At 46.8% G+C, this 17,391-nt stretch overlaps 1 protein-coding gene and 1 long non-coding RNA gene across 2 annotated transcripts in view; one reads left to right on the forward strand and one right to left on the reverse strand.

The window, feature by feature from the left end:
- Positions 1-14,292, forward strand: part of LOC109290446 — a 54,217-nt gene extending 39,925 nt beyond the window's left edge. The window contains exons 2-3 of the long non-coding RNA XR_002095601.1: positions 11,943-12,041; positions 14,082-14,292. This is a non-coding gene — a long non-coding RNA (uncharacterized LOC109290446). The remainder of the gene's footprint in view (positions 1-11,942; positions 12,042-14,081) is intronic.
- The window catches only part of PPIL2 (peptidylprolyl isomerase like 2), a 152,828-nt gene continuing 147,902 nt past the window's right edge, over positions 12,466-17,391 (reverse strand). The window contains exons 17-20 of the mRNA XM_019506953.1: positions 16,542-16,614; positions 16,318-16,380; positions 14,880-15,019; positions 12,466-13,393 (exon numbers count right to left, since the gene is read on the reverse strand). Coding sequence (XP_019362498.1) covers positions 13,300-13,393; positions 14,880-15,019; positions 16,318-16,380; positions 16,542-16,614 — 370 coding nt within the window. The 3' untranslated portion in view covers positions 12,466-13,299. The remainder of the gene's footprint in view (positions 13,394-14,879; positions 15,020-16,317; positions 16,381-16,541; positions 16,615-17,391) is intronic.

The raw sequence follows: 17,391 nt of genomic DNA on the forward strand, positions 1-17,391 counted from the left end.
CTTCATTGCATTGGCGACTCGTATTTAACCTGGAGTCAATCCTGACTCCAAGATCCCTCTCTGCCTCTGTGCTGCCGAGAGGGTCAGCCCCTAACCTATAACCATAATGCTGGTTCCCTCTCCCCAGGTGCAGCACTCTGCACTTGTCCTTGTTGAACCGCATGCTGTTCAGATCCGCCCACTTCTCTAACCTATCCAGGTCTGTGTGGAAAGACCTGCTTGTAAGAGAGGACTTTGACCATGAGCCTATAGGTAAGAATAGAGGGCTGATATTGTCTGACCCCCATCTTGAAAGTAGAGGCACTGAGGAGCAAGCCAATCTTGGTTATTGGCAGTTCGCTATAGAGATGGGAGTTGTAGGTGTTCCTATTAGACCTGGCATTTTTAAAGGCAATTATTGTTGATATAAAATCAAAATACACTGAAGCTGTTAGGTTTGTTGTTCTGTCATAGCCATAGCACTATTATGCCACAGTTCTATGCTGTGCAAGTATTTATTGCTACAAATTTTGTAAACCAGTATTTTGGCTTGGCTTTGTATTTTGATTCCTGTAGATTCCTTTAGGTTTGAATTGCTGGCAACTGAAAATAGTGCATCATGGATGCCTGAAACTTGATAGTGAAATATGTGGATTGCATCAATTCAGTCTATGCATCTTGTTTCATTTGAGAGTTTTTGGAAACAGGCTGGTCTTATATCAGTGCATTATACCCCAGGGCTAGGGACAGACATTCAAAAAGCCTGAGCCTGAATTGAGTTGATCTTTGCAGGTTAGTTTAACCTGGCTAGGCTGAATCAGTTTGTAACTACACAGACATCCCAGACATGCAGGCACATGCCTGCAGTGGCTCAGGCTAGAAGCTGGGGGTGCTAGAGCAGCCCTCCTTTCCCTTCCACAATGCTGAGCTGACAGGGTGTCCAGACCCTGGCAGGATGCTGTGATTAGGGTGGGGTCCCCCTCTCCACCAGCCCAGTGAGGCATTGATAGCACAGTGTTTATCTCCCTAACTCAGTGTTTATCACCCAATTAAGAAAACAACAGAGGGACATTACCAGCTACCTGTTGATTGTGCCTTTGTCCAGTCTGCCACAGCACAGACTGTAGCATGTGGTCTGCTAGCTCGGTGGTCTCCAAAGTGGGGTACACGCACCCCAGGGGGTGTGCAAGATGATCCATTGGGGTGCAGGAAGAAAATATTAGAACTTCTATTTCTATTTCTATAAATACACATATATTGGGTGTGCGTGCTCAAAAATTTTTTACTGATAGGGGTGCGTGATCAAAAAAGTTTGGAGATCACTGCACTAGCTAATGCTGTGCGTCTGTGTACAGCAGAGGGGAGCGGGGGAGCAGAAGCCAGGCAGACGCCTGCAGTCTCTGCTGAGCTCCAGCCAGGGAGGGGCCAGCTCTGCTGTGGTGCAGAGAGGCCCTGCCCAGTCCAGAGAGCATGCTTGGATGCTGGGGGAGTCTGATGTAGCTTGAACCAGCAAGGGGTCTGGGACAGACATTGTATGAACCAGTTTAACCTAAATCAGTTAAGTCTGATACTATATTCAACCAGGTTTATCTCAAACTGGTTTCGGCCATTTTCAAACTAGTTTATGTGCACTAGACATTTGTTCTGTTACAGGTTTAAACCAGTTTCTGATCACTTAAACTGGTTTATATGTAATGTCTGTCCCTAGCCCAGGACTGCAGCAGGACCACAAAAGAAGTGCAGACACTGTGAACCATGTTGAAAAATACCATGGCTTCAGTGCAGCAACTCATAGAAACGCTGAGTAGGAAATTAAAACAACTGCTGTGTTGTTAAGGTTTCAGATTTGCTTCTGAACTCCACTGTTTGCTGCTCATGTGTGTCCTGCTGTTGTAACCATGGCCTTTTAAATCACTGAGATTCCCGTGTCTTTTAATCGTTCAAGGAGCGCTTTTATCATTCCAGAGCCAACAGTCTGTTACGTTCAAAAGTCCAAGGAAACATTCCTCAATCCTAATGCTCCTTTCTTTTGCCTTGATCGCTTCTTCAGCAGAAATATATCTAACCATCATTGCTGGATTTTTGCTTGTAGCCGTGTTGGTCTAAGGACATAGTCAGGCAAGGTTTTTTGGGTAGATGTGATCTCTTTCATTAAACCAACTGAGTTTTATTAGACTCAGTTGTTCTAATAAAAGATATCACATCTACCCAAAGAACCTTGCCTAACAATCACAGTAATTTTCTGTCTACAGTGCAAAGAAAGTAGGATAAAACTTGACAACTTTCATAGAAATCATAGGAAATTAGGGTTGAAAGGGACCTCAGGAGGTCACCTAGTCCAGCCCCCTGCTCAAAGCAGGACCATCCCCAACTAGATCATCCCAGCCAAGGCTTTGTCTAGTTGGGTTTTGAAAACCTCCCAAGGAGGAGTCCACAACCTCTCTGCGTAACCTGTTCCAGTGTTTTACTGCTCTCCTAGTGAGAAAGTTCTTCCTAATATCTAACCTAATCTTCCCTTGCTGTAACCTGAGACCATTGTCATCTGCCACCGCTGCGAACAGTCCAGCTCCATCTTCTCTCGCAGTCCCCTTCAGGTAGTTGAAGGCTGCTATAAAATCCCCTCTGTCTTCTCTAGGCTAAATAAGCCCAGTTCCCTCAACCTATCCTCATAAATCATGTGCCCCAGCCCCCTCTCCACCTTTTTGTTGCCCTCCGCTGGACTATCTCCAATTTGTCCACATCCTTTCTGTAGTGGGGGACCCAAAACAGAAACAGTTGCAGGTACTTGGAGAAGCCAATCTCGCTTTACGTGTTCTCTGTCTGAAAGCTTTAGTGAATAATAAAAAGCTGAAAATATTCTTCTACATCTACTCAAAGGAAAATGCCTGAAATCTGCTAGCACTGACCTAGTATTCAGAAGCAAAAGGCAACATCTGTTGTTGATTGCTGGCCAAATGGCAGGATTTTTCAGAGCTTCAGTGGTCATACCTTCCTCCTCTGTAGATTCCTCCTTTGTCTCTGGCAGGTTAGACTATTGCATGAGCTGTCGGGGCAAGTCTCCACCAGCTTTCCCCAGCAGAGCGTGCAATGTTTGTATGCATAGAGAGGATCTGGTATATCGCTGCTCTGTACAGGCAACTTCCCCTGGCAGCTTCTCTCCAAAGACGAGCAGGATGGCCTGCTCTGAAAAAAGCTGCCTAGTTCTGGAGGTGGAACTTGTTAGCAGCGCAAGTGGGCTAGTTTCCCAGAAAGCCATTTACTTGGTTAGCGCTCTGATGCAGTTGGTGCTGAAGGAGGTAATGGAAGCTGTTAGTGCGCTAGCCAAGAAGTGTAAGGTCTAAGTTGCACTTTGATTACTAATGTTAATGGCCACTTGATGCCTTATTGGCAACTGGAAGTTCTGGGAACTCTTATTTTTAACTGTTTTCATATTTTAAAAAATTGCAAGAAAAGTAAATATAAAAAAGCACATTATGCTTGGGCAAACCTGTTCACTTCTCTATCTCGGCTGTAGAAGGGGTATGAGACCACTTCTATCCATCACACGGACGTTGTATGCAAAAGCATTTTGAAAACCTGAGGAAAGGTCAAATGACTAATCTATTGACAGAGCAGCTGAGTGGCTAGCAGAGCTGAAAGCTCCCCACTGTTCAGAGAACAGCCCAGGTTGTCCAGTTCCTAGTCTGTCTCTAACCTTTCTAGCAGGATTTCTCATGGTAGCCTGGGGGATGTGCCAAGTTGAGTAGTGCTTCCCAAAGCATCAGGTTTGGGAGTGGGCAAGGTTTAACGTTTGCTATTGCTATTGTATTTTTCTCGGTGGTGGTGAACTGGCTGCCAGCACTTTTTTCATCTGGGACAGAAAACATACTGGGATTGATTTATGTGGGATTAATTTATATGGGAGGAAGCCAATTGCTGTCTGCACAGGAAAAGGCTAGAGTTCGGGTTCTCTCCAACTGAGTGTTTCATCAGACTGAAGTTTAAGCAATATCCTGTGAGCTGGAGCAAGAAGGTTGTAACCTCTGTAGATTTCCACCAAACCACATGTTATGTGGTCCTGTAATTAGCTGGCACAGGCTGTAGCTTATTGCCACAGCTGGCAGATGTAAGCATTGCACTAGTGAACTAATGTTAAGCTAAATGGCAACCTTTGAACACGGGGGTGCTTGTCTTAATGTAGTGTATAGTTCTGCAGAGTCAAGAAACACAAATGGAGAACCCGTCTCCAATGCAGCCAGAAGATGCGAATTCAGCAATTGTGGGCACAGCTACCTAGTTTTACTCCACGTGGTCTGCATATCCACAGCAGTGACGTAAGTCACGGTAGCCGAGGCTTTAGGATTGGCTGTACAAGCCTGCTGGGGACCCTGGACACCTATTTGTATGGTGCATCCCTGCATTTGGATGGTTTCACCTCTGCTGAAACCTGTCAGTGTGGCATCACTGCTGTTGGTACCTGAGGTAGCTGGACTAAAGCTAGATCAGATAAATCTACCCTACCACAGTCCCACCTCCAGCTGCAGTGCAGACATTGGCTACGACTGAATGTAGCTTAGCTCTGCTCTCACTGTGCATCCATATTACAGTATAGCTGACCGGGGATTAGACACTAGGGACTAGAGTCTCAAAGAGATATAGGTGCCTAAAATGGCAGTTAGCTGCTTAAATCCAAAATTTAGACCCTTAAAGTCCCTGCTCAAGTGTCTCTTAATCCTGGATATGCCTTAAATCCTAATGGCTAAATCCTAAATCCCAAGAACTTGATTTTAGCATACCTTCCTTGCAGAAGCTGCTGCATGCCAGGCTCCCTGTGTGTGGGGTGTTACAGCACTTTCCCAATACTGTGCCAGTTTCCTGTCAAGTGGGTGCACTACACCTGGCCTCGCACTACGTACTTCTGCATATCGCTCATTATCGGGAGGCCACCAAATGTGGCTGAGGTCTGCGCTGGCAACTTGCATCTCACTGATGCACATTTCCATAGAGTCCGTAGTCTTCCCAGCCAGGTGCTTAGCTTATGTTTGTAACACCTGATCAGCTGTACAACCCTGCAGCTTGACCTTTTTTGTCCTCACAGCCTCAGAATGGAGCAGGCCCAAATCGGCTGCATTTTATCCTGCTGTTGCATCCCGCCCTGATATTGCACTTCGCATCCCAGCTCTACAGCACCATACAAACCCTGGGACTTTTCTCTTTAGACTTGCTGCACTGTCTGGTTCCACTGCTGTTGTGACACAGGTTTCCAGGGCAGGGGACTGAAGAACAAGTGCTTGGCGGGGTGATGTTATAAAGATGGAGCATTACATGGGGGTCCAGCTCATAAAAACAGGAGGATGTAGAGTGTTTGGGGAAAAAAAAGAAATCTCGGGTTTGGAGTTTGATACCAGTATCAAGCTGAATTCTTGGCCTAGGAGCTGGGATGCAAAGCCCTTCTGTTATAACCAGGGTGGAGCACATGCCATACACATTTTGTTTAAGGTCTGATTTTTGTATGCGCAGTGAGGTTTCTCTTTCGGGAAGAGGGAGCCAGGCTATTGTAGATATGGATCTTGGCTTCCGGCCTCCTCCTCACAGTCGCAACGCAGGGTGGTTAGAACGGCAAGATAAAAAATTAACTCTCTGAAGAAAGGAAGTGAGAAATTCCCCTGGACTTTGTCCCATGTGGTAACCCATTGTTGCCCAGAGAAGTTGGCTGGCTCCCTTTCCTGCTGTCAGCAGGATTTTATAGATTATTTGCCTCCCCAAAGAAAAAATGGTGGTGGTGTTTGGTAGGGTGGTTGTTTTTTTCAAAAAAAAGAAAACCGGTTTCCTGACATGAACTTTCCTGTTAGTCTGTTGTATTCCAGACAGTGGTGAGGAGGTTGACAACTGGGGGAGGTGGAGGTGGTTTCCAGTAATGTTGTGTAACAAACTCATTGGTAGGTGACTTGAGCTGGAACACTTCTGCTCATACTAGCTGTGAATCTGGCCTCATTGGCTCCGTCTTCAATGGTGCCCAGTGCCTGCAGCACCCAACAGCTGCAAAGGAAGCCAAGGTTGCCTAGTGCCCTTCTGTATCGGATCCACGACGGGTGGTATCCTTTCCATGTACCGTCTTCCCCTGCTGAAAGTTCCTCCTGCCAGTACCACCAGCTTCTCCTAGCTGGGCTTAAATGAACAATTTGAAACAATCCACTTATTTGACTGTTTGCACCTTTATCTTTCCTGTGTGGAATCGTGTGCAGACAAATCACGGGAAGTTGGGAAAGAGATGGGAGATATTCAAGAGGCGAGGGGGTTTGTGCTGTCTTACTGGAACAACTGTATGGTCAGGAAGGATGTTGGGAGATGGTAGCATTGCAAGGTCTCGTTCAGCAGTTCCCAAACTCTGACAGATTGCACACCACCAATTTAAAGCAATGCAACCTTAAGTACCATCAGTACATTTTTGTCAGATAAATTAATTATAATAAATCTGTTAATGCATGCCACTGACAAGTTGTCTGTGTACCACTGGTGATACCCATACCACGGGTTGGGAACTGCTGATAGTTCATATATAGGTTTGTCTAACTCAGTCTGATGCAACTTCTGTAGTGCTGAATAAGCAAGACTGAGGGCACGCAGGTGAAAAGCCATCATGGAAATTCACTGTAAACAGGGTTGTCTAGCAATATTGGCTAGACTGCAGTTATTGTAGGGACGGAGGCCTGGAAGTGGGAAATAAATTATACAAATGTTTAGTTTGCTGTCAGACATGAAGCAGAGTTGGTTGGGCAGAGCCGACTGGAATACTTGTTGATTCTAAACTGCATGGGGAAAATGTATCTACATCTTCCCCCAAGCTCCCCTGATCTGCAGTTTGCTGAACAGCAGGAAATTAAATGACATGTAAATTAGATGCAAACTAAGATGCCACAGAATACAGTGCTGTGGCCAATAGGATTTTCTATCTCTAGAAATTGCACTGAGTCGGTTGTGAATGGATTTTTCTTTAAAAAAAAACAAATGAACAAACAAACAAAAACAAAGCAAAGGACAGAGCTCCTGTACAGTGCAGTAAATTAGGATGATGACAGTGTAATGCAGGGAGAGGGGAATAGAAGTGATCAGGATAGACTTGTGTACTTGGGGGGCGAGCATGCTACCTGCAGAAATAGCAAGAGGTCTGTGTCACGTCTTCCTCCAGCTCATTACCGGAAGGAAGCAGACAGACTTGCTGACTTGAAGAGCAGGCTTATTGTTGGTTTAGGTGGTAGCTAGGGGTTCTTCCCCCTTAATGGTTGTGAGTGATGACACACCCAGGGCCCCTATATGTCTTACACAAGCCCTGGTTGTAAACCAGCCATTCAGGCCTTCTGTCTCAAGTCCCTGAGAGGCAGGGAGTGCCCAAGTTGCTGAACGCTGTCCTCAGTGGCACAAGCATGAATTCCTCTGGCTTCCATGGGAGTGAAAGGTGTGAGCCCAGCCCATCCCGCCACCGGCTGTGCCTGCTAAGGCAGGAGGCTCCAGGAAGATCTCTGGGGTTATGGTGAAGCCCAGGCAGGAGCACGCACGTACAAGAGTCGGTAGCAGTGCAGACTGGAATCGCAGGGCAACACACGGGAAAGCACGGAGAGGCTGTTTGGTGGCATGTTTGTTAACTGCACAAGTACTTTGTTCAGATGGAGTCATGGCTGGTTTCTGGAAACCTCTCGGGGGCAGGCAGGTCCATGCTCAAAGGCGTAACAATGCCAGAGGCTGGGTAGCAATCCTGCTCGATTCTGAACACCTCCCACGGCCTTTGCTTTGCAGCCCAGCCCCAGAAAGGGAGACCCATATTCTCCCGGTGCAGGTCCCAGCTGGCCAAGAGGGCAGCTATTCAACTGAATGTTGGCACCTTCACCCAAAGAATCACTTCCTCCCAGTAAATCTGTACAAGACCACGCTGCAGCTGCTGTAAGATATTTCTAGCTACTGCCTTTATCTTGTTCTCTTCAAGTCTGCAAGGCTAAAGGCAGGAAAAGTGCATTAATTTGCACCAGATCCTCCAAACAGCCTTGTCAGCTGCACAAAATGTGACTGTGTTCCTCCACCTTCCCCTGGCAGTAGGCATTTTCTTCTGAGGTTGGGGGATGGGGGTGGGAATTACTAGAAGCCTCTTCCCTTGCTGGCAAAGGCAAAAAGCTTAGCACAGGCTCTGGGGTGATGCGACACTTCCTCCTTCCTGCCACTGTCTTCAGAGACAGCCTTGGATGCAAACAGGTGAGTCACTGCAGTGGGAATTCAACTTCATTTAAAATCCAAAGGCTAAAGCTCTCGCACATCATGCTAAGAGAGACCAGACTTGGCTGGAAAATCAATTATTAAGAGAGAGCCGAGGGTGAGGGAGAGAGGATTTCCTATTTCCTATGCCTGCATCCCAGCTGAAGGGCTGCTGACCATGGTTTTTCAAAGGAAACTGGCCTCGAAGCCCAGACTGAGGACTCCGTCACTTACATCTCTGCAAACAGGCAGCTCTGAGCAGCTCCAAGGCACTCTCTGGTCAGCTGTTCTCAACCATGAACAGCAAGGGCTGCCTGAGGCCAGAAGAGTGGTCTATGACTACTCAGACGTGCCTCTCGCCTCCAGCGGCTTCAGCCTGTTTGGTCTGAGGAGAGTCATGGGTGAAGCGAGCCAAGCACACTCCCTGCCTGGTGCCAGCATTCACATGACGAGCCAGCTCTGCTCAGACTCTGGCCTGCGGTGCTTTGGCAGGGGACCCAGAAACTGCCTGATCTGTGCCTGGTTTCTATCAGCTCTTGCTCCTTTGTTTGTTCTGAGCACCAACAATGGCCTTAGAAATGTGCACCTCCAGGCAGGCAGGTACCCCGGAGGGAGCTGGGCTGCATACCAGGTGACGAAAGCAGCAGCTGTGATGTGCTGCTAGAGCAAGAAAGCAGCGTGAGCCAAAGCATTTCTTCTCAAGGTTTGGGGCCAAGGCTTGCAGCTGTCTGACGGACATGCTGAAGGCTGGCGGAGTTTGCCTTGGCGAGGGCCACCCCACAGGGGAAAGGACTGCAGTGAAGCTGTAGGGGCAGCCAAAAGCTGCTGCTGCACAAAGCAGGGTGGTGGGAAGCACAAATATGTTCTCAGCCAGCAGCTGTGTGCTCATGTGGTCTTTGCCAGCCAGTTCAGAGCAGCTCCAGCTCCCCTCTGTCCCTGCCCCATTAGCTGCTGCGAGAACACCAGCTAGACGGAGGAATGGGCAGGACGTGCTCCAAGGAACAGCCTGACATCCCCCTTAGGGCATCTGTCCACAGTGAGCAGTTCCTCACAGATAAATGACAAGGAGGCAAGGGCTTTAAGCTAATTTTAAGAGCTGCACAAACTGCTATGAAAGCCCATCGTGGATGGGCAGGAAAGGGCCCACTGAGCAAGGCAAATCCATCTCACTTGTCAAACTGCTCGGTCTCTGTTGCTCCATGCAACAGTTTCAAAGAAATCTCCAAGCCTTGGAGGTGAGGAAGCTGCTGCTGAAACCTATCGCCCTCCTCCTCCCAGTTTGTCCTGCCAGGGTTTTGGCTCTGTAAGATGCTGATGTCTAGGGCACTGCCCCTCTCAATGCTGCATTTGATGGCTTGGTAATATAGCCAAATATCCTCCAGTGACTAAAAAGAGAGCTCAGTGTGCAGTGATTGCAGGTGTGCACCCAGTAACAGCTGCCACCCAAGCCAGGCTCTTCCTCCCTGCTGCCCAGAGTTCAGTTTTGACAGGGCACAATGGCAGGCAGCATCTGTCAAGTGACGAAGCCTGGCGAGGGTGCCTTAGCTGTGAACTGCTGATTTGTGCACATCTGGCTGTAAGTTTGGATTGAACTGTGTGGGAGAACTTGGCCTGGTGGGAAATGGGCCTGGTAGTACTGAAGTCTGAATGTCTCTGTTTAACCATACAACACGGGCAGTGTGGTAAGTGCAAGGCTCTTTTTACTCTTAACCTGACCCCTCCCTGGGCTGGGAGAGGGAGTGATCACTACATTTGTTTGTTTGATGCTTCCTTTCGCCACTCTCTTGTACATGGCTTTTAGCCACCTTATTGATATGCTGTAAATGTGGTACTGCGGCTAGGCAGTAAAAGCACTCCCCACCCACCAACCTCTCTCTTGGCCTCTGTCACAACGCAAAGTGAAAAAGGTTTACTGTTGTCTCTTGCATGCAAAAGAGGTACTGTACTTGGCTCATCTAAAAATCCCCTGTACGCTCTCTTCTCACCCAAGAATATTTAATACAAAGGGAAAAGATAAAAGAGATGGGGCAGGTAAACAGCAAGAGAAAAGATAAAGAGGAACACAGATATAATCCTAAAAGGACAAGTCCCAGCATCCATGCTCCAGGAGGGCACCAGGAATAAAAGTCCCCACCCCCAAAAAAAGAAAGGAAAAAAACAGGAGGGAGGACCAGTGAGAGCTGGCATAGACAGCAGCTGGAGCATCCCAACTGCTCAGCCATCTGTGTGAAGCTACTCCCAAAAGGGTGGCACATCCTGGGCTCAGTCCCAGCTAATTTAACTAAAAGCAAAAGTAGTTTCATACGTCTACCCCTGGCAGTTGATAGTGTTTTGATTCTGGTTTGCCAAGCTACAAGTGTCTAAGCACAGCATCTCTTCCCCTCAAACTGAATTTCAATTCAATGAGCCACCTTCTGGGTTTAATCTCTTTACTACATAGTCTAAACAAGGTTCCACAACCCAAAATTGCACTGAGTGTGCAATTTTCATTAATAGCCCCAGCGCACTATGGGAAGGAATCATATCTATGTATTTGGCCCTCCTGACTGCAGTTGAGTGTTTTTAAGTAGTTCATACATTCAGCAGTGTAAGAATGCAGCGTGGCACCCAGGGTAGCTGCCACATGCAGTGACTTGCAGTTGTGATCACGCAGCTATGGCAAAGAAACAACCCCCCCGCCCCACTCCGGTTGCCCTGTTATGTCATAGTATGTATTCCTTATGCTGGAAAACAAGTTTGTTCAAATCTCAGCCAAGCTGCTGACTCCCCATGTGATACCAAGAAAAGCATTTGACTTCCTGAATGTCACCACAAACCTGTGCCAAGATCTTTTAGGCAATTAAAATATCAAACTTGCTAGTGTCTGCAAACAAGGAAAAGTGGGGCAAGGAACAAGACTGTGATTAGGGTCAACTGGCAGGTGAAGCCTCACTGCTGCTGCCTACATTTCCTCTAGTGCCCAATATCTAACAAGGAAATTCAGTCCCCAGGGCAGAGCTTAGAGGACTCTGTCCCTTGCCCTTTCTAAGCTCCAGAAAGCTGCTTTCTCCTTCCCCCTGCCACCTCCACTGTTGATTTATAGTAGGGAAGCTTTAGTAAATAGGTGGGCCTTGTACTATGCTCTCAGTTGTCAGACTTTATTTTGAATGACAGCAACCCCTTATCCATTTAGCCAGCAAGGATATGGACAGACCTTTTCAGATAATTGTGCCTGAGCATGTTCTTCTGCCAGGAAGCCTGGGGCATGTGGTTTTCTCTGCAGCCATGGAGGACCTGATGCTGTTAAAGTCCATAATAAGGAATCCTAACTTACCAGGAGTCCTTAATAAGCAGCTTGTGCTAATAAATCCAGCACTTCCTGCAATGGTAAAGCAGTGCTTGGGCCAGCATGAAGTACTATGCACTTCTACAATCACATCAGCACCAATCTTTCTACCAATGATCTGCCTTTCAAGCTATTATATAATAGCCGACTTCAGACAAAGCTCAGTAACATCTATAGAAGCAGTATATTCTAATTTATTTCCACAGTAACAAATGCACTGTGAGGTGGAAGGTGACTTATGAAAACCAACACAAAGCAAATGAAAATGTGTGAAATCAATAAAAACAGTATGCTGTCAGGGGTCCCCAATGCCTACATGATACTTGCTTGACTGACATCTCCAATATGTAGATTTCCTGCCAGTGTCTAATCTAATACTCATATTTATCCCTTTTTGCCAGCTTATTTTTTGCAGTGAAGGACACCTATGCTGCAGGGAAATCTCTGAATGGAAGAAACCTTGTATAACGCTGCCAGCACAGAACAGAACTGGAAAGTACCCAAAGGAAACCAGGTACTGTAATACTTGTGAGCTTTGCAACTAAAGATGTACTACAATGGCAGTCAAACAGGAGGGATGAGCAAAGATTTACGGGGGGGGGGGGGGGGGGGAAGCTAGGCCAGAAGGAACAAACACACGAGTCAGTTTGAGGGGAAATACCAGAATGTTCCTTGTGTCGAGCTAGACAGTTGTTTGTTATTTTCAAGTTCATGCACTGCAAAATTATTTTAAAACAAAAATCCCCGTTATTCTTTCAAGCTAGCTTGAACTTCCTATAATTTAACAGAAAATCATCAGCATATCCGCGGAGAACTCAGCTTTCTTTGTAAGTACCTTTTATAAAGTATGGGTGAATCATTTCCTGGTAAGACCTTTGTAAGGCTACAGTCTTGGAAAATGATCATTGAACAACAGGAAATCAAAGAATGATAATGAAAACATTTCACCCAAAGATTTTATTGAAATTCTGTATAAATGGAGACTTCTCCTAAAATAAAATATGAAAATGCCAATAGAAATGTATTATTTACAGTCAGATAGTAAAACTTCTACTCAACTCCTGAAAGCCATGTTAAGGTAGGGAGAGACACCTTCAGGTGCCCACAGCATTTGATTCTCAGGCTAGAGGGAACTGGATGGCTGCAGCAATTGCTCTATTTGGTCAAGAGGAGGAGGATTTGTATGGACAGACAGTAGTCTATAAGCCTATTAGGAGGTAGGACTGCAGACAGAGATCTATCCAGCAATCCTGGGCCAGAACAAGGGCTCAAAAGCGCAGTGAAGGAAAACCAGGAGTCCACAGTTTCAGCAAAGACCTACTCACCTAACCCCACCTCCTGCTCTAGAGCCAAGTTGTCCCTTTCCTGCCCTTGGCAGTAGTAACCTGTCTCATCTGCAAGTGGTGATCTGAAAAAGGCATAGCAAGCTGCTGTCCCCATGTTACATGGTTCTGCTTAATCAGCCAGACAGCGAGGCAAAGAAAGAGGCTCTAAAGAGGCAATGGTTTAAAAAAATAGTAGAGCTGCCCACTCCACGGCTATAAAAACAACACAACAAAAAGGCCTTCGAGGTAGATGCAGTTGGAGGAACATCGCTCTCTAGAACACAAAGCCGCATTAATGAGCTTTAACAAAGCAGTGATTTTTCTTCCCCACTGGAAGGGGGGGGGCTTGTGACTTCCCTCCCCGGGACAGCCTGTCTGTCAGGCTCTCTGGCGCTAGTAGGAGGCTCTCTTCTGCTGTACTTCTCCAGTGACAGGCTTCCCACTGTGCTACCAGGAACTGAAGTCCCCAAAGCCTGCACTCTTTTTCTCTTTCTTCACAGCTGCACTGGTTGAAGGCCCATCCTCTTCTGCTGTTCGCTTCCTGCGTCCAAAGGAAAAACAGCGATCAGTGACTATTACCGTTAGGAGGGCTAAAGCTGCTGAAGCCTGTTCTCCTCCCAGTGTGATCTAGACTGGAGCCAAGCCCACTGCATCTAATGCACAGGGATGCTGAAGAGAGGGAGATTTGGGGCAGCTCATCAGGGCAAAGCTGCTTGGCACCTTGGGAGATGGTTCCAGGCTTGGCTTTTGAAAGACTGGCTTGAATCAATGGCTAAGGGCACAACAGAAGTAAATCTAGGCAGGACAGGTGTTCAAGCAGAGCCACAGGAACGTACAAGGCTGCTTGCACAAAAGTGAACTGCCTCTGTAGGTAGGGGAAGAGCAGCAAACAGAAGGGTTGGACAGCCAACTAGGGCCACAGCAGGTTTTCCCCATCCCACCCATTTTTGTCATCATACCTTCACCCTGACCCACAACAGCACATTGCCATTCCTGACCTCTTAAATACAGTCTGTAAATCCTGTGGAAATGTGTTAGCTTGTCAGGCCCCAAAGTACCATTAGGATTAGGTCCAAGTAGCCAGCAGGCTCCAGAGTAACACCAGAGGGTTCATTATAGACCAAATTTCACATTTTTGTAGAAGAAAGTTAGTGAAAAAAGCCCCCAGACTCCTTGGCCCAGCCAGCACTGACCATTAATCCAGCAAGTTTTCCTCCCTGTTCCCACAGTAACAGGGTGGAAGATGAAATCCATGTCAGTCTCACCTGAATTCCAAGATCATTTTAAATTAGAAGCAACCATCAAAGGTTTGTAACTCGAATGTTTAAAAGCTCAAATGTTTTTGCATGCGTGCTAAAACATCCCATGTCACCTCAGTTTCATAACTGCACTGATACATGTATGCAGAACAGTCAGCTGTCCGCACACTGTCATATGTTCAGGGAACATACAAGTGTGACAGCAAATCTGTGGAAGGCTGGCAAAAATTCTTTTTAAATTTTTCCAAAACTTTTGTAAAGCTGCGCATGATATGAGGGTTCTGTGCTGTCACTACAGCAGTGAAAGGCTGCTACAACCAACAGCAGCTCAAAGTGCAGGCAAAACAATGATACTTTTGGAGTTAGCAATAACTTCTTTAGAAGGGGAAAGACAAAAGCTTCAATTCAGGCCCTGTCCAAGAACTGAAGTAAAGGATCCTCTTCAAAGGGTATCTAACAGCAAGAAAATGTATGTAATTCTGAAACCTATACCGGCACACTAGTGTTGATCAAAACAGTTGTTTCCAAGTCAGCCCTTCTGAAAAAATATTTGGGCTTTTACTCCTATGACAATGGAACCTGATGGAACATGCATTGCTATGGTGTACACAGCATGCAAAGTCCAGTGGCATAAAGCAGACATCAGATACGTTACTGCATCTCCACACAAACCCTGAGCAAGATCACTAGGTAGGGGTAGTGCCACAGAAAGGACGATAGTTCCCAGGGCAAAAAGCTAAACAAAGCACAGTAGTGCAGGAGACTTACATTGCAGCCATGTTAATGTACTTCCCTATGCCTTGCCGGTAAGTCTTGGGAGCCTGGGTCTCTTTCTTTGTCACCACAGGCTGAGCTTTAGTTCTGGCTGCTTCTTCCTCTTGTTGTGCCTTCTCTCTCTCAGCAGCAACCTACAAAAAACAACTATTAGAGCATGTTGCCAGTCAGTTCAAAGGGTAGAAGACAATGTCTAGAATGCTTTGAAGCTGCAAGTCACTTTAGAAGTAGTGCACAGCATTGTTGTACTTATAAGGGCCACTTAGATATGCATATCCCAGGACAGCCACTACAAATGAATTTGCAGTGGCCATCTCTCCACTGCAGGTAGTTGGGGTGTGCGAAATGGGCCCTATTTGATTTGGATTTGGCCCGAATCAGGGACAGTGATTCAATTAGTTGATTCAGATCACTGTCCACAATTCAATTTGGCTGAATCCAAATCTGAAGATTCAATGCTAATTCAGAGAATCAGTGATTTGGACATGGACACAGCTTTAAATGTTTTTTCTACATCCCTCCAGGTACCAGGTGCAGCTCATGAACGCTATGATGCTGGGGTGGATGAAGCATCCCCCAGGAGTGTGGTGGGGCCCTCCACGTGCTCAGCTGCAAACCTGGAAGTGGACTGGAAATATTTCCAGTCCACTTCTGGATCCGCAGGGGAGTGTGCTGCCCCCCCCTTCTGGCTTGGTGACTGGCCAGAAGGGGACCCCAGGTGCCCCCCCAGACCCAGGAAGCACCAGTCGCTGAGTTGGGGGGGGGGGACCCCCAGCACACTTCCCCAGCAGACTCGGAAATGGACTGGAATTGCTTCTGGTCCATTTCTGGGTTGCTGCTGAGTGTGCTGGGGAGCCCCCACACTCCTGTGGGACACTCCATCCTGGAGGTGTGTAGAAAAAACATTTAAAGCTATACCTATGTCCGAATCGCCAAATCTTTCTGAATCTCCCCAAACAGATTTGAAGGATTCTGATTCAATTCGGAGAGATTAAAGGGTCTCCTGATTCGATCTGGAGATTCGGCCACCGAATACGGCCGAATCAAATCAGCAACCGAAGCTCCGCGCAGCCCTAGCAGGTAGTACCTGTCATCTGTGGCTGCCTAATACTGTGAGGCCTTGAAGGGGGAGCCCTTGTAAGTACAGTGTATGGGGAATCATCCCCAGTGTTCTTTTCCAGCCATTATCTACTGAAAAAACTGGCAATGCTTCTGGCAAATGCAGCAACCCCAAGCCCCAGCAGTTTAATCCTTATCTGTAAACAAAGTGAAATGGATTAACAGAGTTCCTCTGTAAAGGAGAGGAAGGCAGAGGAGGAGTCTGCATTGTCAAAGAGCTGGAAGGGCCACTGCTAAGGTCACTGGGAAAATGAAAAATTCCAGGCCAGAACCTGTATTTGCAGATCTATAACACAAATTATTTCATCCTCACCTGAGCATCTGCCTCTTCGTACGGATCAACAAAAACAGTTGTTGACTCTATTCGTATTTCCTCCTGGGAACAGAAAAAAGTGACTGGAATTTGCTAATTGGTGAGGTTTTATTTTCCTGAAGTTCCGTTTTAAAAATAAAGCAGCGACAAGCTGCTACACAATGCACCCAGGGACATAAAGGCTCTTCCTTTCTCTGGTAACCTTTTTTTATTGAAAGAAGTACCTTGGGACGGTCTGTTTTTGGATCGCTGTCAACATTCTCCATTGCTGTCAGAGTCTCAAAGCCGCCAACCACTCTAAAAGAAAAGAAAGGACTTAATTTCTAGCCATAACGGAGGAGCATTAGACCCTTCCAGAAGGAGGCGCAGCAGGTGTGCAAGCAGCTTGCACAAAAACAACTCAGAGCTATGCATGCTCAGCTGCGGACAGATGGAAAGAAACCAAAGGAGAAGTCCCAACATGGACATGTGGACCAAGATGCAGGTTTTAAAACCAAGCTGAACGTGTCTAAAGGAGGGAGTTGCATCTGCCACTGTGCTGCTTTTAAAGTCTACCTCGAATGCTGTTAATATTGTGACCTGATACCTGTTTGTCACGTCATAATCTATGAAAGCTGATTGGTTTTACTATAAACTAAATAATTACTTCTTTCTAGCTTTAATAAGGATCTAGGACCAGAGGTCTACACGAGGTGCCTAATTAGCTCCACAGTAAAATATCAGTGTCTACATGAGCAGTCTATTAGGACAAAGTAAACTAATTAACTCTACCATAGGATAGTACTGCCAGACACAAGTACTAGCCTATGGTAGCAGTGTTATTTACTCTGCTCTAACCCAGCTCACCGTGCTGCGGGGAGGGGCTGGCTGGGGCACCAGGGTGCTTCAGTGCAGGGGCTGCCTGCCAGTGAGACCCACCCTGAAGCACCCTGGTGCACCAGCCAGCCCTTCCCTGCAACACGTTGAACTGGGTTGGAGCAGTCTCAGGCTGGTGGGCTCCACCCCAGCTCAACGTGCTGTGGTCTTGGGCACATTTACAAACAGTGCGCCCAGGAGCAATAAACTGGCGCAAAC

Source organism: Gavialis gangeticus, unplaced genomic scaffold, assembly GCF_001723915.1.
Source record: "Gavialis gangeticus isolate Ggan-Ray unplaced genomic scaffold, GavGan_comp1, whole genome shotgun sequence".
In the NCBI taxonomy this organism is placed as follows: Eukaryota; Metazoa; Chordata; order Crocodylia; family Gavialidae; genus Gavialis; species Gavialis gangeticus.